The following is a 25493-nucleotide window of genomic DNA, read 5'->3' as shown; positions in this document are numbered from 1 at the left end:
ACGTGTGGTTATACATAATAATCGATGAATAATGTTTATAGAAGAAGTAAGACATTGAATAAACTATGAATTTCTATGAATAATGCTTTTGTTTAAAAAACCACATGAGTCCATCCTTGTTTTACTTGATAGTCTCATTTTCCATTTCTGCTACATTGCTCCTATTACGTAATATTTAAGTTGTCCAAAAAATAAGCAGAAAAAGAAACTTATAGTATTATTTTGCAACTTTTTGCGTCTTGAGAGGAAGGAGAAACCAAAGAAGAGGACAAAAGAAGTCGGTGAGATAACTCAGAATCATTTACTCTTATTTAGAGGTTTCAAAATTAAACTAAAAAATAAAAATAATATTACAATAGGTAGCGCTTTAGCCCACACATCAACGCGGACCTTGTTAGAAATTACCGTCTCTTCTAGAGACTTCTAGTGTGACTCACATATAAGGTAATAAATTATTTATCTTGTCTCCCAAAGGAAATAATATATCAGATAATATTCTGTAGTTATGCATATATGGTAGTTTCTTTGATGGAAAGAAATTACCACCCTAGGGTAATTATAATTTATAGAGAAGTCCCTAGAGCTAAAGTATTTGCCTAAGAGTCCCTAGCCTACCTATAAATACGCCTCTGACTCCATCAGTCTGACATCCTACGATAGGCATAGGCTAGAAGGCTCCTAGGTTTTCTGTCAACGTTTTACGAAGGTGATTCCCTACAACACTTGAATAAATATGGTTGAAGGTACGTTCCTTGTTTAATTTCCGCTACGTTGGCTCTGTGTATGTGTTTAAATTACAACATGTGGTATCAGAGCCTGTCTTTAACCGGTTGTTCAGTATTTTGAAACGACTAATATTTGATTTGAAGTTGTGATCCAAAACCGTATAATGAAAAGGAATTGATAAACTCATTAACAAGAAGCTTCGACAGTGCCTTTATGTTCGGTTAAGACTTATGTATTAATTTCTTATTTGACCTTTATATTGATTCTACCGTGTCATGGACAATTTGAATGTGTTTGTCTGAATTCTATGAAACACTTGGTCGAATATGAGGTAACGAACCTACCGTGTCAGTTCTGGATCTCGAATTATTCAATATATTTAATGTGATTCTAGAATAACTTTAGACAATCTATCTTTGGTAATAGATTTTGTTAGTTTATGGTTTCAAACCATGTTATTCAGCAGTTAATTGGCAATAAATGGGTCTTCTAGCAAAACTAATTGTCAATAGATGTTTAAGTTGATTAATATAGTTCAAGACTTCGTGAAATATTTGTATGCAATAATCGTACTGTTGATGTCCTTTCTCTCACTTAAAGCTTTTATAAAGTGATTATCTTCATCTGGTATCATCTCCGTTCATAAGACCATCTTTGTATATGCAATTGTGATCTACAATTGAATTATGATTAAAAGCTACTGTATTGCAAGAAATTGCAACTATTTGTTTTACTTCCATTGAAGTTGTTCTTATAATATCTAGATTAATTATAAGAGTTAATTTTGTTTACGGGCTATAGAAGATTGGTGCTCATTTAATCTGTGTGCCTATTTTGATTTGAAATCAATCAATATTCTATATATTTTGATTGTTTAAACAAATCATTGTAAGATGTCATTAGGAATTTTCTTTTGTATTATGTATTTAGGAGTAGCCACAGCATCTTGAGTACTTGATATAAAAGAAATTAAGTTGTTTAATCACATAAAGTTTAGTGATTAAAATTAATATTATAATGACATCTATTTTGTCCGATTATCTTATTAAAGGGTAAACCCGGCCCTACATGGAGGTAACTATTTTGGTGAGATTAATTGGAATGAGATAGTAAACCTTTAAGTTGGAAATTATCTTATGTCCACAGGTACAGATTAATTTCTATGTGTCTTGGTTTACTAGCCTAATAAAGTAAAGTAAATTCTATGCATGGGTTGCAACCTCTGCCCACAGGAAGGTCTAGAATTTACTAGCAATCGGTATTTTACGTGATTCACCTTGATGGATTGTACTTCATAGCTTATGTATGTTTATTCTTGTTTTGCAGTCTTTACCATTTTTCCTACCGCTATTTTTAATGAGAATGCTCGAATTCCAATGCTTTCTGGTGACAATTATGTTGACTGGAAGGAGAAAGTCCTTCTCACTTTAGGGTTCTCGGATCTAGACCTGGCACTCCGTGTAGATAAACCACATATTCCCACGGAATCAAGTACACCGGCTGCTAAGGCTAATTATGAGCGGTGGGAGCGATCTAATCGCTTAAGTTTAATGCTCATAAAAGCTCACATAAGCCAAAGCATTAGGGGTTCTATCCCTAATAGCGATAAGGTCAAAGCTTACATGAAGGCAATTGATAAACAATTCGTAAGCTCTGACAAGGCATTGACCAGCACCCTTATGAAGAGGCTCTCAAGTATGACTTTCGACAGAAGTCGTACAGTGCGTGAGCACATTATGGAGATGAGAGACATTGCTGCTAAACTCAAGTCCCTTGAGGTGGATATGTCTGAACCATTTCTTGTGCATTCATTCTCAACTCCCTTCCTGCGTAATATGGTCCGTTCAAGATTTCTTACAACACACATAAGGATAAATGGTCAATCAATGAACTTTTGACCATGTGTGTTCAAGAATAATAGAGGTTGAAGTCTGAGATACCTGAAAGTGTTAATATGGTGACTCATGGTAAGATAAATGCAAAGAAGGGCAAAAGTGTTCCCATGAAGAAGAAAAACACCTTTGACAAAGATGCTTGTCGTTTCTGTAAGAAGAAGGGACACTGGAAGAAGGATTGCCTGAAATACAAGAAATGGCTTGAGAAGAAAGGTAATTTTACGTTGGTATGTTATGAATCTAATTTTACTAAAGTTTCTGATAATACATGGTGGATTGATTCTGGTGCTACAATTCACATTGCCAAAATCATGCAGGGCTTTCTAACTCAGAGGAAGCTGATAGGAAGTGAACAATACGTTTATTCTGGCGATAAGACGCGTTCACGTGTGGAAGGCATGAGGACTTATAGACTCATTTTGAAGGATGATTTTCACTTAGATTTAGAAATACTTTTTATGTTCCAGAATATTCTAGAAATTTAATTTCTCTTTCAAGACTATCAATTAGTGGATACAATTTGAATTTTCATTATCCTTCTGTGAAACTTTTGAAAGATAATAAAGTTATTGGTTTTGAAAATTTGAATGAAAAATTATATAAACTTGAGCTAGACCCCACATTTGAATGCAATGTCTTAACTTTGCATGATAAAGAAATTGGCACTAAGCAATGTATTATCAATGAGAACTCATCTGGTCTTTGGCACAAGAGATTGGGATACATCTATATTGATAGAGTCAAAAGGTTGGTTAATGATGGAGTTCTAAAAGCTCTTGATTTTTCTGACTTTGGGACTTGGGTGGACTGCATAAAGGGTAAGCAGACCAATAAATCAACTAAATGTGCCAAAAAGAGTTCTCAATTACTTGAGATCATATATAAAGACATATGTGGACCTTTTCCTATCCCTTGCTTGAGTGGTGAGAGATATTTTATCTCGTTTATTGATGACTATTCAAGATATATGTATCTCTATTTCCTGTTTAACAAATTAGAAGCACTTGATGCTTTTAAAGTTTACAAAACAAAAGTAGAGAAACAAACTGGTGCTCAGATCAAAATTGTAAGATCTAATAGGGTGGAGATTATTATGGTAGGTACACGGATAAGGGACAGGTTAAGGGTCCATTTGCTGAGTTTCTTGAAAGTGAAGTTATAATTGCTCAATATACCATGCCAGGAACACCACAACAAAATTGTGTGGCAGAAAGAAGGAACCGGACATTAATGGACATGGTAAGAAGCATGATTAGCAGATCAAGTTTACCTTTATCCTTATGGAGTGAAGCCTTAAAAACCGTTGTGTATATTTTAAATAGGGTTCCATCCAAGGCTATCCCCAAGACACCTTTTGAGTTATGGAAAGGATGAAAACCTAGTTTAAACCATTTACACATTTGGGGATGTCCAACTTAAGTGAGAGTTTATAACCCACAACTAAAGAAGTTGGATGAAAGAACAATAAGCAGTTATTTTATAGGCTATGCGGTTAACTCTAAGGGATTTAGGTTTTATTGTCCTTCTCATTCTCCTAAAATTGTTGAAGCTAGAAACGCTAAATTTCTTGAGGAGCATGAAGAGAGTGGGAGTGGTTTGACTCAAAGGGTGGAATTAAAATAAATAAGGGAACCACTTGTGGTACCTTTATATATTGGGAACTTAAATGTTGCTCAAAAAAATTCTCATGAATTATCTGAACAACAACAAGTTCAAGAGCCACCACCACTTGAGGAACCACATGAACATCAACCCGATTTACCTAAACCCACTGAAGAAGTGTCTGAACCAGTGGGAGTGAGAAAATCCTCAAGAATTCGAAAATCAGCAATTTCTAGCGACTATGTTGTATATCTCCAAGAGTCTGATTATGATATTGGACTAAAAGATGATCCATGCTCGTTTTCACAAGCCATGAGTGGAGAAAACTCCACACTTTGGTATGATGTCATGAAAGAAGAGTTAGAATCTATGGCTAAAATTAAAGTCTGGGATCTCGTTGAATTACCAAAGGGATCCTCTACCATAGGTTCCAAGTGGGTCTTTAAAATTAAAAGAGACTCATATGGTAATATCGAACGATATAAAGCCAGACTTGTAGCCAAAGGTTTTACTCAAAGGGAAGACATTGATTACCATGAAACCTTCTCTCCAGTATCAAAGAAGGATTCATTGAGAATAATCATGGCATTAGTAGCTCATTTTGATTTAGAGTTACATCAAATGAATGTGAAAACAACTTTCCTGAATGGAGATCTTGAAGAGGAGGTATACATGCGTCAGCCTGAAAGATTTTGTGATAAGGACAAAAGTCACCTTGTTTGCAAGTTGAATAAATCCATTTATGGGCTAAAACAGGCTTCCTGCCAATGATATATTAAATTTCATAAAGTTGTTTCTTCATTTGGATTTACGGAGAACATCATTGATCAGTGTATATACCTTAAGATAAGTGGGAGCAAATATATTTTCTAGTCCTATATGTGGATGATATTTTACTTGCAAGTAGTGACTTGGGATTGTTGCACGAGACTAAACAGTTTCTTATCCAGAATTTTGAGATGAAGGATATGGGTGAAGCCTCTTATGTCATTGGCATAGAGATTCACAGAGACAGATCCCAAAGATTACTTGAACTATCTCAAAAGGCCTACATTGAAAGAATTCTGCAAAGATTCGGGATGAAGAACTGTTACATATAGCAGCACCCATAATTAAAGGTGACAAATTCTCATTGAATCAATATCCACAAAATGCATTGGAAAAGGAGCAAATGAAAGACGTTCCCTATGTTTCGCTTGTTGGGAGCCTTATGTATGCACAGGTCTGTACTAGACCTGATATTGCTTTTGTAGTAGGAATGCTTGGCAGATATCAAAGTAACCCCAGTCTTGACCACTGGAAAGCTGGTAAAAGGGTCTTGAGATATTTGCAAGGAACCAAGGATTTTAAGCTCACATACAAATATTCTGACTCATTGGAGGTGATTGGATATTTAGACTCTGATCTGGATGGATGCAAAGACACTGGTAAATCTACTTCGAGATACATTTCCCTTCTTGCTGGAGGTGTTGTGTCTTGGAGAAGTGTCAAGCAGACCATTGTTGCAACATCCACAATGGAAGATGAATTTATAGCATGCTATGAAGCTACATCACAGGCGTTATGGTTGAAAAACTTTATTTCCGGCCTTAGGATTGTCTATTCCATTTCAAGGCCATTGAGAATCTTTTGTGACAATTCAGCTGCAGTTTTCTTTTCTAAGAATAATAAAAGTGACAGCCCAAGCAAGCACATCGACATAAAGTAATTGATGGTTAGAGACTATGTGAAGAAGCAAGATGTGAATTTTGAGCATATTAGTACTACTTTGATGATTGCTAATCCTATGACTAAAGGTCTGCCGACTAATATTTTCAAGGATCATGTAACCCACATGTGGCTTAGTAGCTCAATTTAGTCTTGCTTTGCTCTCTAACAGTTTGTCTAGATATTATATTTATTTTGATATACATGACAGTGCACACTTGTGGTTTTTCATGTATGATCATTGGATCAATAAAGTTGGACTCTGAATGGCTTATATTAAGTTCATTCATAAAGTTGTTAGACACTTTGTTAGAATATATTGTGCATTGTAATACATGGAAGAAAGTGTTTGTCTAAAAGCATGACCGCCATGATTCGTGTAATAATATATTCTAGTTAAAGGAATTGTTGCATAACTTTTAGTTGAGTAATAAAGTTTGTGGCCATATTATATGTTTATCTCTCATAAATGATTACCTGATTTTAATATGTAGGCCAAGTGGGAGAATGTTAGAAATTACCGTCTCTTCTAGAGACTTCTAGTGTGGCCCACATATAAGGTAATAAATTATTTACCTTGTCTCCTAAAGGAAATAATATATCAGATAATATTCTGTAGTTATGCATATATGGTAGTTTCTTTGATGGAAAGAAATTACCATATATTAAGAGTCCCTAAGGTAATTATAATTTATGGAGAAGTCCCTAGGGCTAAAGTATTTGCCTAAGAGTCCCTAGCCTACCTATAAATACGCCTGTGACTCCATCATTCTGGCATCCTACGATAGGCACAGGCTAGAAGGCTCCTAGGTTTTCTGGCAACATTTTACGAAGGTGATTCCCTACAACACTTGAACAACTATGGCTGAAGGTATGTTCCTTGTTTAATTTCCGATGCGTTGGCTCTTTGTATGTGTTTAAATTACAACAGACCTACCTTAGGGTAGGAGGTCACTGGCACTCACTACAACAATAACAATAACAACAAATCAGTTTGATCTTATATGTGGGGTCTGGAAAGGGTAACGTGTACGCATACCTTACTCTTACCTGATAAAGGTCTCCGGTAGATCCTCGGCTCAATAACAAGATGAAGAAGAGAAAGGAAGAAAAAGAAGAAGAGAAGGAAAAGAAGAAGACAGACACTCCGTTCTTAGGTCTATAGGAAACAACCTTTCTACCCCTTCGAGTAGGGGTAAAGTCTGCGTACACACTACCCTCCCCAAACTCCACTTGTGAGATTCTACTGGGTTGTTGTTGTTGTTATATATATATATATATATATATATATATATATATATATATATATATATATATATATATGCCCCGGTTACAGAGGGAACTTGATAGACTCTGCTCAACACCAATACCAAGTGGTGAAGAAAAACACGAATACCCAATGTTTTCAAAAGAAGGTTCTAGAGCAATTTTCTTTTGTTCTACTCTTTTTCTTCTTCTTTTGCAGGGGGTTGTGCATGTTTGAAAACTTGGCAATAAATAAAGAAATGAAGTTAACAAATGGATTCCATGCAATAGAAAAGAAGAAACAATGCCAAGTGGAATATACTTGGCAAGGGTTTTTTCGTGCCTTAAAATTCACCGCACTCTCTCCTCGACCACATCAACACCCTTTAATTTTTCGTTTTTTCCAATATTTTAACACTAATTCAAAGATGCTGTTGACAACTGTGGACTTTTCCCTTACCCACTCATATTGACTATTTTGCCCCTTCTTTGAGTTCAATTTTACCCCAATAGAAGTAGAAGTTCCTCTTTAGTACACCTACGATGTCTTATCAAAATGTTACTACTATCACTATGTATCCTGATTTTGTGGGCGTTTGGACATAAGAATGGTAAAGTTTCGGAAAAAAGTAAATACAAAAAATTCTAGCGAAAACGTTAGTTAAAAATTAAAGATGTGTTTGGATATGAATGTAATTTTTGGTTGTTTTTGAATGTTCGTGAGTGATCTGAAGTGAAAATTTTGAAAAATAGTTTTTTGAAGTTTTTCAAATTTTCTAAAAATTCAGAAATTCATCTTCAAATAAAAATTGAAAAATTTATGATCAAATACTGATTTTAAAAAAAAGTAAAAAAAATCAGGAAAAAGTGAATTTTTATGCCAAACGAGCCCTAACTATAACCTAATCATATATATATATATATATATATATATATATATATATATATATATATTATTTATTTATTTATTTATTTATATTAGGATCTACAATGTATAAGATAAAATGACTGTGATTTTAAATCTTTGCTACAAATAGTTTTAGATTAAAATTAGTTAAACAGCAAGAGAAGTAAAGTAATGAACTCACACATTTGTTTTTTTATTAAAAGGGTAATCAGGTAAATAAGAAGACATTTAGGGGCAAAATTTGCTGCAATATCAAGTACAGTACTTATATTTCCAGTGAAATATTGTTAAGTCCAACTGGGTTTGGCCTGTCCCACTTGTCCGCTCACTTCTCATATAAGTTTGCTATTCGCTTTCAGTTCTGTGGAGGAAACAAATCCTGAAAAAAAGAAACCAAAATCACAAGAAAAAAGAAGAAGAAGAAGAAGAAGAAGAAGAAGAAGAAGAAGAAGAAGAAGAAGAAGAAGAAGAAGAAGAAGAAGAAGAAGAAGAAGAAGAAGAAAGGATTGAGGAAAAGTAGAGAAAAATGGCGTTGAAGTTAAATGCCTTCAACTTTCAATCTCACAAATACTCTTCTTTTGTTCTTCCACCAATGGTCAGCCTTAGATCTCCAAAGTTTTTCATGGCTGCTAGCCTTCGTTCTGGTACAAAGTAAGTATCATCTTTTCATTTTCTTTTTATGTTCTTTTTTCTTCAGTTTGCCTTTTTGTTTTATTCTTTTTCTTATATTAAAGTTGGTAAGAAAGATTTCAGGTGTAACATGAGTTTCATTTTCTTTATTTTTTTCTTCTTATGCTCTTCAGTTGCCTTTTAGTTTATTCTTGAAACCCCATTACTCCCTTTTCATTTTATATATTAACGCTTGGATCTTTGTTAAAAAAAGATTGTTTCTTGACAACTTTTTTATTGGATTTTTTTTTCTTTTGTTCTATTTTGTCTTTTGAATTGGTTTATTTTTATGTGAGATTTTTTTTTCTCTTTTTCTTAGGCTAAACATTGATGGGATTAATCTTGAGGAAATTTGGGCAACTATAAGTTTACTGTTCTTTACTCAAGTTTGTTGTTTGGGTTTTGTTGTATAGATTGGTTATTATTGGGTGATGTTTCTGAAGATTTATACTACTGACATTGTGAATATTTTTGTGCAGTTCACTTTTGCTGAGTTTCTTTGAGCATGCTGATTTATTTTCTCTAGTTTACTTGTGCTATTTGCCTTTTATATGTTGAGTTTTCAGGATTTATTACTACTTCTGTTCTCTGACATAGACAGAAAAGAATGAGATTTTTTTTTGGGGGGGGGGGGGGTAGGGGAAGAGAATTTAATGGTATACAGAGTCTTGAGATTTTCTTTGTCTTTAATTTTTTTTATGTGGAAGGAAACTCAGATTCTAAAATTGTCTTTCCATTGTGAAATTAATTTGTTGGGAATTAGGTTTCAAGGGCTAGATATGTTGGTTTCAGCTACATCATAGAGTTGACTAATTTTATGACTAGTTGGTCCCCAACTGGTTTACCTTCTTAATTCCATAATGAGGTTCTTTAATTGATTGTAAAATATAACTAATTTTTTCCATTTCATAAATAATGAGGTTGTTAATCTTCTCTGAATGATTTTATAAACATCTCTCTCCCTCTCTGGTATTATAGTTCAATAATATTTGTATTTTCTTTTATCTTTTCTTTGACTCATGACCTTTCTTTTTCATTTAAAATTTATGTTTCAGTTATCCATGCTTCCTTTCCTTCTTTTTTTTTAAAGTTTTGTTGGGGGAGGGAGTGCATAGCCTTTAAATTTGATTGAGGTTGTATACACACAAATTTTCTGTGTTTTATTTTCCTATTATGATTGTGATTTTTTCAGTGACTTCAGTAGTTTCATTACCAATGCTTTCTAGAAGCGTATTTCTATGTGTCAAACAAAAGTTAGCTGGCACAGTCAGTAGTAAAGCTGGAAATTTCAGTATTTCTGGCCTGGGATTCATTTACTTAATTGTTTTAGGATTTTGCCATGAGTCAAGCTTCTAGGAGTGTCTGTTTGTTTTTTTTCTTCTTTTGATAGCGGTGGTGTTCGGCCTAGCGTACATGCACCTCAACTGCTACTAGCAATTTTTTTGTGTGAGAGTTTGTTTGTTTAGACCTTTGTTGTTTTTTGATTTTCTGTTTCTTGGCATTTGATGTTAACTCTTTTGGACTATAATGGTTACTTTGTGATTGGATCCCTCTTTCATTACATAGTTCCAAATTACTTGTCCGAGTTCATAGATTTGGTTGAAGTGATGATGCATGAATGAAACTTCTTAGTGCCTTCTTTACATGCATAATTTTGCCTCAATTTGCGTACTCATTGGTTATCAATTAGCTTAGGCACATTCTTGTTTTCTAGCTTTTTTCTTATTCTGTGAGCTTATGTTTTCTTGGTTTTCCCTTGGGTTTTCTTTTCGTTTGGAGTCTCAACCTACTTCCTTTTAACTACCTGGTTGTATGGATATTTTTGATTACTTTTGTCCGCCCTCCTTTAAAGTGAGCCTAAGAGGATTCTGTAAGATGCATAAAGTAGTTTTAATATATGCTTGGAGATTAAGTGGCTTCTTCAGCTACTTACAAAAGCGCTCGTGCAATTGAAACGTGGAAAGCGTCGTGCAATTGAAACGTGGAAAGCCTGGAGACTTATCTTCGGAACCTTAGCTGATGATATAGTTGGGACCAAAACCTGTATAAAACATAGCATTGGAGTTGCTCTATCATATCCAATTGTTAAGCTTAAGCCTTTTCTCCACTGATTAGACAAGTATGGTCTCTAGAAAACCCTTTGAACACAATGCCTGAACTAGGAAACCCTTTGAACAAAATGCCCGAACCTTTCCAAACATGTGATTCCTTTGTTCAGAACACAAATATAGTAACAAGCTGAAACCTAAGTTGCTCGGACACCCACACCCGTACTAGTGTCGTGTTGACACGGGTGCGGCACCTAAACTGCCGTGTCGGAGCAACTTAGGCTGAGATCATATTTCACCATGCTGATGCCTCTGGTCGTGGAGATTGTGCAATGAACCTAAGACAATATTTCATATATAGGATTCTTGGTTCCCATATAATTGGTACTGCGATGACAACGACTAGAATTCGTTATTGCTGTTGAATGCAAACTCAGTATTTGTTCTCATATACGATTTTGATATGTATGTCGCAGATTGGGTGTTTTGCTTGACCCTCTCTTTTAATTTGGTTTTCTTTTTCATTCTGTCTAGGGAAGTTGAGACGAAGAAGCCCTTTTCTCCTCCTCGTGAGGTTCATGTTCAAGTAACACACTCTATGCCGCCTCAAAAAATTGAGATTTTTAAATCATTGGAGGATTGGGCGGATCAAAATTTATTGGTTCACCTGAAATCAGTGGAAAAATGCTGGCAACCACAGGATTTCCTGCCCGATCCTGCTTCAGATGGATTTCATGATCAAGTTAAGGAATTGAGGGAGAGGGCTAAAGAGATTCCAGATGACTATTTTGTTGTTCTAGTTGGGGATATGATCACAGAAGAAGCCCTTCCAACATATCAGACTATGCTTAATACATTGGATGGTGTTCGTGATGAAACCGGTGCAAGCCCTACTTCTTGGGCCATTTGGACACGGGCCTGGACTGCCGAAGAGAACCGGCATGGTGACCTCCTCAACAAGTATCTTTATCTTTCAGGGAGAGTGGACATGAGAGCAATTGAGAAGACAATCCAATACTTAATTGGATCCGGAATGGTGAGTTCTGCCTATTTAAGCTTTAGTTTCAAAATTCCCTCTACAATGATACTATCTATTAAAGCTGAAAAACGTCATCTTATACGGGCTGAGACTATCAGATAAATACAATCAGTGGGCTGTTAAAACTTATGAATACATGTAAGCACCTTCAAAATTTAGAAAACAATATTTACCCATATGCTGAGAGACGAATTCATAGTGTCGTCATATGTTGTTCCTCATCTGGTTTACAAATCCCATTTCTCTCCTCCCGAAACAAAGAACAGAACTCGTCTCTCAAGAGAATCCAAACAGGTGATATTTTCTTTTGTTTTTTGAACCTACTCTGTTCAGTAAATGGCAGAATAGAGAATTGGTGTTTTGTTACTGGTTAGTGCCATACAATTTGATGTGTCAATCTGCTGTTTGCATATATTTCATTTGTCCAAAATGTTTCAGGATCCTAGGACAGAAAACAATCCATACCTAGGATTTATTTACACATCATTCCAAGAGAGGGCAACTTTTGTCTCCCATGGGAATACAGCTAGACTTGCTAAGGAGCATGGAGACATCAAGCTGGCTCAAATATGCGGCATAATTGCTGCAGACGAGAAGCGCCATGAGACAGCCTACACCAAGATTGTTGAAAAGCTTTTCGAGATCGACCCTGATGGCACTGTGCTAGCATTTGCTGATATGATGAGGAAAAAGATATCTATGCCAGCACACTTGATGTACGATGGGCGCGACGACAACCTCTTTGATCACTTCTCAGCAGTTGCTCAGCGTCTCGGTGTTTACACTGCTAAAGACTACGCAGATATATTGGAGTTTCTTGTAGGTAGGTGGAAAGTGGCTGATCTTACTGGATTAACTGGAGAAGGAAGAAAAGCTCAGGAATACGTATGCGGGTTGCCACCAAGAATCCGAAGATTGGAAGAAAGAGCTCAGGGGAGGGCAAAACAAGGACCAATCATGCCATTTAGCTGGATATATGATAGAGAGGTGAAGCTCTGAGTTGCACAACAAATGAAAGAAACAAAGGTTGTGTTTGTGTTGTTCTCTCCAGCAAGTCTCTGCTCCTATAGGATTCTATTATATATAGTGTGTTTAAATCTGTAATGTCTTTGCAATTCACATTTATTGGTTTCTTTATGGGAAGAGATTTTAGCTGGGGATGATTCTAGGAAAGATGTAGATACAGTTGTTTCTGTTTGTGTTGTTAGGTCTCTGCTATATAGGAACAGCTGTAGTTTCTTTGGTTTTTTCCCTCTTTGAAATGTTCTGAATTGTATGAGTTTGTTTCCCTTGCTAGTGCTTTTGTGACTAAACATGATATCAAATCTTAATGCAATTTTGATACTTGTCATGATCTTGCAAGGAGGTAGTATTATTCGGTGAATTAGTTGAGTGCCCTCAAATTTATTAGTTACTTCTAAAAAGGCAGCCTGGTGTACCATGGATCCCACATGTTCATGCAGGGTTCGGAGAAGGGTCGCACCCCTTGTCCCCTACAAGGGGTGCGAGGGGTGCGATGTAGACAGTCTATTATATCGCGATGCAAACATTAGTGGCTGTTTTCACGGTTTGAATTTATGACCTATAGGTCATATCATATCCTAATGCAAACATTAGTGGTTGCTTCCACGGTTCGAATCTACGACCTATAGGTCATATTATATTGTAATGCAAATATTAGTGGTTGCTTTCACGGTTCGAACCTGAGACCTATGGGTCACACAGAGACAATTTTCATAGTCCCCTTCTTAACAACAACAAACCCAGTGTAGTTCCACAAGCAGGGTTGGGGAGGGTAGAGCGCACGCAAACCTTACCCCTGCCTTTAAAAAAATAGAGAGATCATTTCCGATAGACCCTTGGCTCATGGAAGAAAAAAGAAAAGGGCAATAACAAACAAACCAATCTGACAATGAAAGCGAAAATATAAAACTAAAACTAAGTAATGCAAACAGCAAACCAATCTGACAACCAAAGCGAAAATACAAAACTAAAATTAAGTAATGCAAACAGAAAACCGAAATAAGGCAGCATAGCTCCCCTTCTTATACTTCTAATTATATGTTACTTCTGATATACTCCAAATCTAATTTAAGCTAATAATATCTTTCTCTTTTCCGTGGTTAATAGACTATGTTGGCGTTTGATTAGAAAAGTGATGAATTTTGTTTTTCCAAATTTTGCAAACTTACGTTCTTGCAAAGTACGTGGTTTAGTATTTTCTTAAAGTGGGCAATAATGCTCCAGCAGTCCTATACTGGCTTTTATAACACATAGAGAAACACCCCCAATCTTATAACTGGCTTTGGTATAAGTGATAGAGAAAAGTAATTCTAGAAAAATCTTATTTTTTTTTTAAACTTTTTACGACTAAACTGTATGTGAAGGTACAGACGTTTTCACCTATTTTAGTGGTGTATTTATGAAGTATGAAAATAGAGAATTAAGGGTGTGTTTGGTAGGAAAGGAAAATATTTTTCGGAAAATGTTTTTCAATTTTTCCATGTTTGGTTGGCTTAAATGTTTTGAAAAATATTTTCCTTATCAATTCATTTTCCTTCAATTAGAGGAAAAAGTTTTCCTTATCAAGAGAAGGGAAAACATTTTCAAAAGCTCCTTCTCAACCTTACCCACTCTCACCAACCCACAAGGTTTTTTTTTTTTTTCAAATTTCAGTTTTTCCGTTACCACTCACCCAACTACCCCTCCATCCCCCACCCCCGCGCGCAAAAAAAAAAAATATTTTTTTTACCTTAATTTTTTGTTTTTGCAATTTCAAATTTTTGTTTTTTCATTTTTCTGCACCACCCACCACCCACTCCAACCCCCCCTCCCCTGCACAAAAAAAAAATTTACTTTATTTTTGTAATTTAAATTTCTGTTTTTTTCGTTTTACTGCCCCCCCCCCCCCCCCCTCCAGCCCGCACAAAAAAAATTTAAAATATATTTTTCAGTTTTAATTTTATTATTTATCGGTTTAAAGGCTCAAAATTTTATAAGTTCCAAAATTATGAGTTCGGAGGTTTACGGGTTTAGAAATTATAAAGTTTACGGGTTTGAAATTCCGCGGTTTTAAAAATTTAGCGGTTCGAAAGTTTATGAAATTTGTGGGTCCGGAAGTTTGTTGGTTTGAAAGTTTATCACTTCATGTTTATTATATCTAAATTATTTTTGAATACTCTTGAGAAGTCATTTTCCTTAATTTGAGTACCAAACACTGAAAAATGAATAAGATTACTACTTGTTTTCCAAGAAAACATTTTCTTGAAAAACATTTTCTACGGAAAATTCCGTTATACCAAACACACCCAAAATAGAACAAGTTTAGGTCGTCTTCTTGATTGAAATACGAAATCAATGTGAACGTGAAGTGCCGTAAAGTAAAAATTAGTTCTAGTTGGAAAAGTTCCCTCTTTTTTTCCCTTTGCTTTTGTTACGCTGACAGTGACCGTTCTGCCTCCTCCTCAAATTATCAACGCAATATTTTATTATTTTAATCTTATTTATATCTTAAATATTTATTATATTTATGTGTCATCCCTATTTTTAAGAACAAATACTAAATGTGAAATGAATTATTAATTTGTCTTGAACGTTTAAAATAATAAATAATTTATGACAATTATTTTTAGAAATTACGATAGATAATAAGGGTTAAATTTGTACGTAATTTTTATAGTCCGGTTGAAATTAAATGACAAAAGGGAATAAAAAGTAACTTTTAAGTGTATTGGTGGTCCACATGTTTTCCTGTACCAATTATTGGTGGTTCGCCAATTTTATTTCCAATTATGGAAGTAATTCTCGTTCACTTGTTTTAGATTTGGGAACAAGTAGAGACCCAAAAATATCAGAAGGTACAATAGTACATGGTGTGACTTTTGCATTCCTTATTGGTCCTGAGTATTTCATAAACACAATTTATCACTTAACCATTTCGTATCCATTATCACTTTAATTTTAACAATTATTGTTAAATTGTTTAGCTTATATTATTACTTCAATTTTAACAATTATGGTTCAATTGTTTAGCTTGGTAATGCAGATAAATATTAACATTATAACCACACAAATGCTCTTCTCTCCAAATGCCCTTGTACTCTTACCACAATTTTTTTAGTATATCCTTAATACTTATTCTAACTAAACATTCACACATCTAACCAGATTTTTATCATACTAATATTATTTTATCATACTAATATTATTTTATCATTATGCTCTTAAATCTTTTTGACCAATAGTTAATATGATGAAGATCTTGTAATAAACCTTGTTATTTTCCGTCTTTTCCATAACATGTGCTTCTTTTTGGACGATGAATGAAAGATAGTTTCAATACAGTCAAAATGTTAAGATGTCTTTTAATTATGTATACAGAGATATTTTTTAGTTTGATCGGACACTCATATTGCAATCACGAATTCAAATTCGTGCCAAATTAAGTTAGATCCAAGCAAAAGAATGTCCATCTTACCATTAAAGAAAACAGTTTGCCAAATTTACTTAATAGATTTCCTTTAATTATAGTTTGAAATTTCATCAATATACACTCTTTTTTTTCTCCCACGAATCTAACTGTAGCCTCACATATTAGAATCTCTATCTTTCTTTCTTTTTGGAAAACACCCATATATATCAAGTTCGAAATACATTTTCACACATAAAATTCGTGCCAAAAACTGTACATATAACATGTACATAACTAGTGTAGAAGAAAAGTAGAGAACAGATTTGTGAAAATGTAGCGACTTGTTCGAGGCCGTAATCAAAACGAAAATAAAATCTGAAAGGCACGGAGAATCGCTTTTTCTAAATATCGCCAACCTTCAATGCAAGCGTTCGTCATTTTTGGAAGACGCCCTTGCTCTGCTAATTGGCTTTCTTAACACACAAATTAAAAGGAAAAAAATCAAATTCGAAAACCATTAATATGAACATGGAAAGAGGAAATGAGGCAGCTAAAAGGGAATGGGTGAGGAGAAATCTGATTTCTCACAAAATTACGGAAAGGAATTTGAATTTATAGGCAGAAGAAACTGGGGATAAACCCTAAGCCTGACAAGACTGAAATGTGCAAAATGGACTATATAGTTTTGAGTTAGGACTTCTAGCCCAGTCCGAGTGGTAATAGGCCCAACTCCAATATGATCAAATTCATTCCGACCCATATAAAATCCAAAACTAATGTATTTGCTAGCCAAAAAGTATATAAGTATGTATATTTTTTTGTATATACAGTCACATTTCTCTATGACAGCATCCTCGTATAAAAGTCAAGTGGAGTTGATTAGATCCACAGCCCAGATGGGGCCCCTAAAAAATTGGATCTATTTGCACTTCTCGCTCCAAAATTTTGATGATTAAATTTACCTTTCTTGGATTTACGATAAAAGCCAAGTTTTTCTCGAAATTCATTTTCTATGTTATATTTTACTTTTCTATAATAACATTTTACCTATAAAAATAATATTCATCTTTATAGCAGTACGCTCTTTGTAAAATTACCCCTCTATAACATCCATGCACAATCTCTAATAATAAATTTAAAGTTTTTGACCTCAAGTCCTCAATCTACTGCTACTTGGACCGAGATAGAAGATTCAACTGTTAACCTCTTTGATTGCTTTCAAGGAAAGCTATTAGGTATCCTTTTACTGAAAGTTTGGACACAAATCTTGGCTAATTCAAGCGTTATATCGCTAGTAAGAGACTGAAAACTATGAAACAAGCTACAATTACAGAGTTTTTCCATCAACCTTGAGATAATTTAATCTTCTAGTAGCTTTAGAATGTAAGTTTTAGAGTTTAAATCTTTATACATTTAGTTACGAATTTATTAATAATGTTAGCATTTTTTAATATTTGATTAGTAAAAATTTACATATCTTTTGAGTATTTTAAATTTGAATAATTTTCTTATTTTTTATATGTAACATTTAAAAAATTAAGTTTTGGATAATTTTTGTTTATAACAGTTAAAATATATTTAAATTTTAAATACTATTATAGGTGTATAACAGTCATTCCCTATAAAAGAAAAAAATATCGGATCAAACAATGATGTTATAAAATAGTTTGACTGTAATACACATATATACAAAAAAGATATATTTTGTGTGTTAGTTATTTCTAGAAACGGCTAATAATATACATTTCACTCTCATATGTTACATAAAAAAAAAAAAAAAAAAAAAAAAGGAAAAGAAAGAAAGAGAGAGGAACGGATGATAATTTCGTAAAAGTTTGAGGTTTCCTTAATTGAAAGGGCTTAGCTGGAATCCAAAAACCCGTCTAAAACCCTAACCACCAAACCTCCAAATACAATTCTTTCTTCTAACTATAGCAAATTGGGGTACCAAAAACAACAAATTGAAGAATGGACGCAATAGCAGCAGCTGAAGAGAGGATAGTTTCAGAAAGATTAAGGCAAAAACTCAACGAAGTGAACACAGCTGCCCAAACCCAACTCGCTGGCATCCAAGACCATGTTAATTTCACCCTTCAGGTTCTGCTGTATAATCTATACATATACACACACAACTGAGTTAACTTATTTATTAAATATTGTATGTTAATTTGTTCTTTTTTTTGCCCAATGGGAATGTGCAGCAAGCTTACTACAAATGTGCTTACGAATGCTTTGATAGGAGAAGGAGGCAAGAGGAGATAGGGCACTGTGTGGAGCATTGTAGTGTTCATGTACACAATGCTCAGAATCTTGTTCAGAATGAAATGGCCAAGTTTCAGGTAAAGTTTATTTCTTTATTCCTAATTTTACTTTTCTTGCTGTCTTAATTTCAGCTCATACCTAAACAACGAAAAGTGGTGCTTGTTACTATGTTGTTTTTGTGCTTTAGTAGGTCATACTTGTCGTTCCATTATAAAAATTACCAAGCTGGAAAAGGGATATAATTTTGTCGTAACGCTTCGTGTGAAAATTCTTCTTCTTGGTGGAAAAGGGATATAATTGTGCTGTAGCGTTTTTTCGTTAGGTATAACATAGGTGAGTTGTGATGTTAAGAATAGGCAGTGAGAATAGTATTTGACGATATTATTCAGTATTAAAGATTGAGAAAGTGTTCACGTGATGGTTTAAGCAAGTGTGATGAAGTAGGAGTGGTAATATTTGAGGACAAATTAACTCCCGCTTATAAGTGAAGAAAGTTGTATTGGTAAAAAAATTTCTTTATAAAATATTTCCTAGTAAGAAACATTGGAAAATGACTTCATCATGGAATATATTTTCCTGGATAATATTTTCCGTCATGCCAATCTCAACATGTTTTTGCCCATCTGGAGAAGGTAGATTCATTTTATGTACACTGATGGCTAGACAATTTTTGGATTGAGTCATTGCAACTTACAGATGAAACATCCCGGAGCTAGGAAAAGAATTGCTTGGTATTCTGGTATCAGTATTGATGGCCAGGACCTAGGATTTTGCTTTATTTAATATTTGGAATGAGTTAATTAGGTCGCCATTGCGGTTAATTTAATTTTGGCTAAAATTTTGTTAGGAACAGAGAAAAATTTGGGGACTAAAAAAGTGATTATGGTAGGAATGATAACTCCATGAGATCTGACAGAAAAGAATTGGAAGGGGTGAAGTAGACGGACGGTCATGAGAAACAAAGGAAGGACTACCTATTGATAAAGATGCTCCACCTCCAACCATAAGATTGGGGATTCGAGTCACCAAAGGTATAAAGTGGGGAAGGGCCACAGTTAGGCTCCTATGTAGGGGGTGAGCTTTACCATGTAAAACAAAAGGTAGATGGATGGTCAGGGTGACGGAATCCTGCCTTACAGTTTACATATAGTGTTGGTCTTATAGGATAGCGATTTTTCAGTTCTCTTCTTCCCCTTGTCCTTTTTAGGTGGATTGTTTGTTTGTTTTAAAGTGAGCTTGGGCTTGTATAAAGAATTGAAGCTGGTGTTATGGTCCTACTGGGTTTGTAAAAGAGAGCTTGTTCATCTTAGATTCTGTCCGGCGTGTAGTAAATAGTGCTCTTCTTCTACTTATCTAGAGGTAATAGAAACAAAAGATGGAAGAAAGAAGAAATCAAGCGGCTAGATTCTGATCTTTTTTTTCCTAGGACAGGAGGGTGATGTTTCCGCCATCCAATGATGGACTTCAATGTTACGTCAAATCTGAATTCTGCTTCTCTTTGTGAAGATGTCGTTCTTTTCATCAATTACTCAGTAGATCATTTGAAGAATTTACTAATAAACTGAAGCTTTGGGTCGTGCATCTTTGATTTTGCCATTCAGAAGCTCAAGCTATCATTTACCTCCCTATTGGTGGAAAGGGATGCTCCTTCCCTAGTGCTCGTACACATGTTCTGGTATTTAGAAGTGATAATACTACGAGTACAAGGTCGTGATCTTATGGACTCGTGATAACATAACCTATAAATTTTACAAGATTTTAGATGCTATTCTCTGCCTTCTCCAACAACAACAACTACCCAGTAAAATCCCACTAAGTGGGGTCTGGGAAGGGTAATGTGTACGCAGACCTTACCCCTACCCCGATAGGGCAGAGAGGCTGTTTCCGATAGACCCTCGGCATTCTCTGCCTTCTCCATACTGAGGAAATAGCAATTGGTTGAATAGGTACGTTGCATATCCAATATAAATAGAAAATCTTCTAAAAGCGAGGATTGGGTTGGGTGGGTGGGTGAGTGGGGAACCTGATCAATTAAAAAGTTAACTGATTCAATTGAGAGGTCTACATACTTCTTCTCCTCTCAGCTTTTAAATGCCGGAACAGAGTTGCTGGAATGGAATATTTGAAGATAACGATCCCAGAGTAAATTAGCTCTGAGAATTGAAATCAAATCACTCTCATCTGATGATTTTGATGTTCTTGTAAGATTAAGGGGCTGCTGAAGCTTGTGAATGACACTATCGTAGTTGCATGACTAGTTTGAGTTGAATGGCTAAGTTGTCTGAGTTGGATGGCGGAATAGATGGTCCAGTCCTAGTTTTGGATTCTGGCCCATTATTTTTTTATTTCAGATTAACTTTCCTGCCTTGGGCTAGACATCTTTTCTCCCCTCCCCTGTTTCCTTCCATCCCACACCAAAGCTGAGGCCTGGGGTTGGGTGGGTGGGTGGGTGGAGGGGTTTGTTACTTGCTGTATAATCTGAATTTGTTATTTTCTTGAGTTCGCTGAAGTTGTGATATTTGGAGACAGAGATTTGGAGCCATTACGAAAACGAGCATCCCATAATAATAAAGTAAAGGTGATACCAATTAGTTGGGACTTGGGAATATGCTTTAGTCTTGTTAGTATGTTTAGGAGTCTTTTAGTCCTATAAAAGATTTATGTGCTCTCTGGTATTTTTATATTTATTTTTACTTTGTATTATATTGGCATGAGATAAGCTTAAAGGAGCGCCATTGTTAGTGAGGATTCATATTGTCGAACCCAACTATTTGGTCGAGCATTTATCAAGTGTTCCTGAATGTAAATATTTGTGTAACAGGAAAGAATGAACAGGTCTCTAATGGTCTGCCAAGACAAGTATGAGACAGCCAAACTTCAGAAGAACAGAAGTGATGCAACAAAGGATTTGGAGTCATGTGTTGACCAGTCGGTTCATGATAACATCAACACATTGCCACATCTGGTTGCAAGATTAAAAGGTTCTCTTGGCATCAGCAACTGAAATATTGTAGCATCACCATGCAGTTGAAGATATTTGGGGGGGGGGGGTGTTGAATTTTGGATTACTTATTAGTTTTCATAAATGGTATGCTGAGATGAAAAATAGTGAATATTATTCACTTTGCAAACTATAACATGGAGTGTTTCTCCATTTATGACTTGCCAAAATGCGATACTTATTTTTGAGACAAATCCTTTGGGTCGTTTCTTAGTTGGAATTAGTCTCCTAATCAGACTGCGTTAGAATTTAACGTGCATTTTCTTCGCTTGTTATCTCCAGATTAGACTATAGATCATGTTTTGATTCAAAAAGTGACATGTTCATAGAGGCAATCTTATTTAATCTTTGTTATTCTTGTGTGTCATTGCGTCAAGTGTTTTCATTAATTTGTATTACGCTCTGAAGCCCAGTCAAATTAGCTCGCAATAAAATAAGAAAAGTAAAAAGATAATTTTCTATCTTACCATGATATGCAGCTTTTATCAATTTGATCCCCAAATATACGAGCAATGACTTAACACGACTTGCTTTTGAAAGATGAATTTGTTTATACCTTCTCACAAGTCACATCTGAACGTATTATGAAATGCAGATGTACGCCAGAGCTAGGTTCAGTTGCAAGAAACACAATAGTCAATACTGTTGTAGGGTAAATCAGGCTGCCTACTCATCTTGCATTTAACATATTGCCATGTCGAATCTAATTAACCAGGGCCTTTGCTACACAAAAATAGGTTTCAAATCCCCCTCAATTCCCATTCCAAAGAAATGATAATTGGTGTCCTTTTGATAAGGAAATAAAAGAAACATGCTGAATGTAGTCTGAAGAAATTTGAGAAAAATTTATCACAATGAGAAAGCTTAAAAAGAAATAGAGTATCTTGATATCTTTACAGCAAAGTATATATATCCGGAAAGCATGAGAAACAGGAGAAGTTATTCAACAAGCATAAGATGATCGAAGTCCTGTTTCACTGTTTCACAAACATCCAACACTTCTTCCTAATTGCTAAATTACCTTCATATTGGACACAATCAGGACTTGGGTGCCAAACTTGCTTCAGACTCACTGTTGTGTTTTGCCTCTTCAAACTTATCAATGGCTACCTGAAGTTCATCTGAGCCTCCAACAGCTCTCATAGTATAGTAATACACACCAAAAACAAATGCTGACAAACCTCCGGCCATAACCAGGTTCTTAGTCTTGGGGGCAAGGGCACCGTATCCTGGAAATCCAGCCATCTTCTCAGAAGGAATTAACCTACACTTGTTATTTTGCTTTTTCCCCTGCAATAAGATGCAGAAAAGCGCTGACTTGGGAATGTTTGAAAATTCAAGACATCTGGTGAGATAAAAATAGAAATCACGTCCATGAAATGTGACTAAGGCTTTCTTCATTCTCCTTTCTTAGTTTTTGATGCACGTAAAGAGTAAATTGCATAATTAAAGAATCAAGATGACCAATAAGTCATAGACTATCGTATTTAAGTAAGCAAGTTCTTTTTCTTAAAAAATGTATAACTGAAAATTTCAGGACATACCCTTCCCTCTGCCTCAACACCTATGTAGCAATAAAAAATGAAAACAATTTGGCGGTATCATATTTTTAATAACTAAGCGAAGGTCTAAAAAAACCAAACTTGAACTCAAGCTGGAGGTAAGTCCACAAGGACATAGTAATTTACTGCCTTCGCTCTATAACATTTCTCCGCTCGATCTTTTCCTGACTAATAATGTTTATATCAACATATGCAAAGATGTTTCAACATTAGGTGACCTTTGCCATAAAAAAAATTACAATTCAAGGGAAACGAAAGATTGACTAGTCTCTCTTTTATCCATCAGCAGGTTGTGACCTTCAATTCCTCCTCATCAGATACCGAAAGGAAATCATGAGCCACAAAGAAAGACACAAGTAAATAGCTCGGGCAAGTACTTGCCCTAACATTTTTTATCTATATAATACACAAGCACTTCCAATGTCTACTTAGGTACTGCAACCGAACCTTAGTCTAAGCGTATAGGCAAATGCAGTACAGCAGTAGTACACTGATCCAAAACAATATCGATCCTCAATCAAAGTATCGCATCAATACTAAGATAATTCAACGTTAAGTAAACAAAAACCAATCATAGATTACGGATGCGCAGTGTGTCTATGTATAATGCATATATACTCATTTCTTCCATAAGGGTGAGCGGGTGAATCAAATTCGAAGTTTTCAGCTTCCCACTCCAACCCCCCCCCCCCCCCCCCCCAAAACCGGCCAACCCCACCCCCAAACCCCCAAAAAGAAAAAAAGAAAAAAAAAGAAACAGAAGTATGGCAGAAGAGAAGCCCCATATCTAACTTTGCTTTTCTCCATAGTTTCGATTAAGATTTTACATAGCACAATCAGCTTGTAACTAAAAAGGAAAAAATATACAAGAAAAAAAGATAACTGAATAGTATCTCGTTATTAAGGGAACACGATTTCAGTGAAAGAAGCAAAACTAAATTAAATAAATAAATAAAAATAAAATAAATGAGAAATTTGAGGATGAACCTGGAAATCTTGGTGAAGAATTAATCTCGAGATTGTCTAAAACCCTAAAAATGTTCAACTATTTTGGCAATTGACGTAAACCTCTTCCTTGTGGGCCGGGTCAACTAGGTCGGTCTTGCCTTGTATCAATCCGATCCACGTGTTATTGACACAGTGTGGCCAATTTTGTGGCCTTGTATTCACAAGTTGGCCATTTCTTTTTTCCAAATTAGATTCCAAGTGGCCACATTCAAAAGTAGACCAGAGGTGGATCTAGCAAAATATAAGAGTAGAAATGACACCGGATAGCCACTTTACTTTAGCCAGTGCATCCTAAATTTTAATTTTTTAATTCAAATTTTCAGGACAAAAATATTCGGAGTTATTTTGACGTTAAAATTTTTTGTTTAAAATTTTAAGATAAAATAAGTACCGACTAATCTCTAAATAGCATCCCTAATAATAACTATATGTACAGTTGCCCCTAAATAAGATGACCTCAATAGCTGATCCATTTTCGTTTGCAAGTCCAATTGCTAATAAGAAATTTGGGGCAATGCCAGAGACGTTGACTGTTGTGTACGTTGTAGTATTTTCCTCTCTCTATTGTGACACTTTTCTTTTTGGTTATCCAAAAAAAAAAAAAAAAGATACGTTCTTATATTTAATAACAAAGTAACTTTACAATGCCTACTTTAATCCAATAAGTGTTCTCCAAACCAAGCTAGACAGGCTTCTATTACTGAGCTCACCAACCAACTTGGACTTTTTTATTATTATTCCTACCGAATATCAAAACACACCATAAGAATTGGTAAAAATAGCACGGTATATCCAGTTTTCGGATTGATCATTCAAAAATAGTCAGCGTTTACCAAGTTAATGAAAAATAGCTACTATTTTGCTGCAACAGAGATCGATCCAGTATAATTTACTGGAGTTCGGTGCACCTGTGTATGAACTTCAACATATTATGCAGGACCGATATACTTTGATGGCTCCAGTATAATATACTGGATACTGGAGCACCGGTGCTCCAAACTCCAGTATATTATGCTGGAACTCCAGTATATTATGCTGGAGTTCTAGTGTACTTATGCTGGAACTCCATATATTATGCCGGAGTTCCAGCATACTTATCCTGGAACTCCATATATTATGCCGGAGTTCCAGCATACTTATCCTGGAACTCCAGCATAATATACTGGTGTATTTTCTGGGTTTTGAACAGTGTTTTCGCTCAGATTTATCTTTACATGAAAAGTGGCTAAATTTCGATAACTTTTGAAACTGAGCTATTTTTGAACGACCAGTTATAAATCTGGCTATTTTTGAATTTCACCCTAAGAATTGTTTCCAGCAATGAGTTCCCATGGGTGGGGTGGGCCATTCCATCATATCTTAATGAGCTGATTTATCATCACATAAATATATATATATATATAATTATTGT

At 35.1% G+C, this 25493-nt stretch overlaps 2 protein-coding genes and 2 non-coding genes across 4 annotated transcripts; 2 read left to right on the top strand and 2 right to left on the bottom strand.

Annotated features, from left to right (window-relative positions):
* The first annotated feature begins 8380 nt into the window (after positions 1–8380).
* LOC107777747 (stearoyl-[acyl-carrier-protein] 9-desaturase, chloroplastic) lies at positions 8381–13200 on the top strand. The gene is made up of 3 exons (XM_016597876.2): positions 8381–8733; positions 11334–11835; positions 12277–13200. The coding sequence occupies exons 1-3, from the start codon at positions 8609–8611 to the stop codon at positions 12835–12837; spliced, it is 1188 nt and encodes a 395-aa protein (XP_016453362.1). The 5' UTR covers positions 8381–8608; the 3' UTR covers positions 12838–13200.
* A 3379-nt stretch (positions 13201–16579) lies between these two features.
* On the bottom strand, positions 16580–16708 carry LOC142163679 (small nucleolar RNA snoR86). The gene has a single exon (XR_012694624.1). It is a non-coding gene; the product is annotated as a small nucleolar RNA snoR86 (small nucleolar RNA).
* A 1362-nt stretch (positions 16709–18070) lies between these two features.
* On the top strand, positions 18071–21866 carry LOC107777750 (uncharacterized). The gene is made up of 3 exons (XM_075219350.1): positions 18071–18346; positions 18451–18588; positions 21333–21866. The coding sequence occupies exons 1-3, from the start codon at positions 18218–18220 to the stop codon at positions 21513–21515; spliced, it is 450 nt and encodes a 149-aa protein (XP_075075451.1). The 5' UTR covers positions 18071–18217; the 3' UTR covers positions 21516–21866.
* A 469-nt stretch (positions 21867–22335) lies between these two features.
* Positions 22336–24196, bottom strand: LOC107777748 (uncharacterized). Its single transcript, XR_012694068.1, has 2 exons — positions 24062–24196; positions 22336–22802 (listed from the first exon to the last, which is right to left on the bottom strand). It is a non-coding gene; the product is annotated as an uncharacterized LOC107777748 (transcript).
* Between the last annotated feature and the right edge of the window lie 1297 nt (positions 24197–25493).

Source organism: Nicotiana tabacum, chromosome 8, assembly GCF_000715075.1.
Source record: "Nicotiana tabacum cultivar K326 chromosome 8, ASM71507v2, whole genome shotgun sequence".
Taxonomy (NCBI): Eukaryota; Viridiplantae; Streptophyta; class Magnoliopsida; order Solanales; family Solanaceae; genus Nicotiana; species Nicotiana tabacum.
Note: the sequence above shows the minus strand (reverse complement) of the source record. Positions and strands in the feature narration are given on the sequence as shown.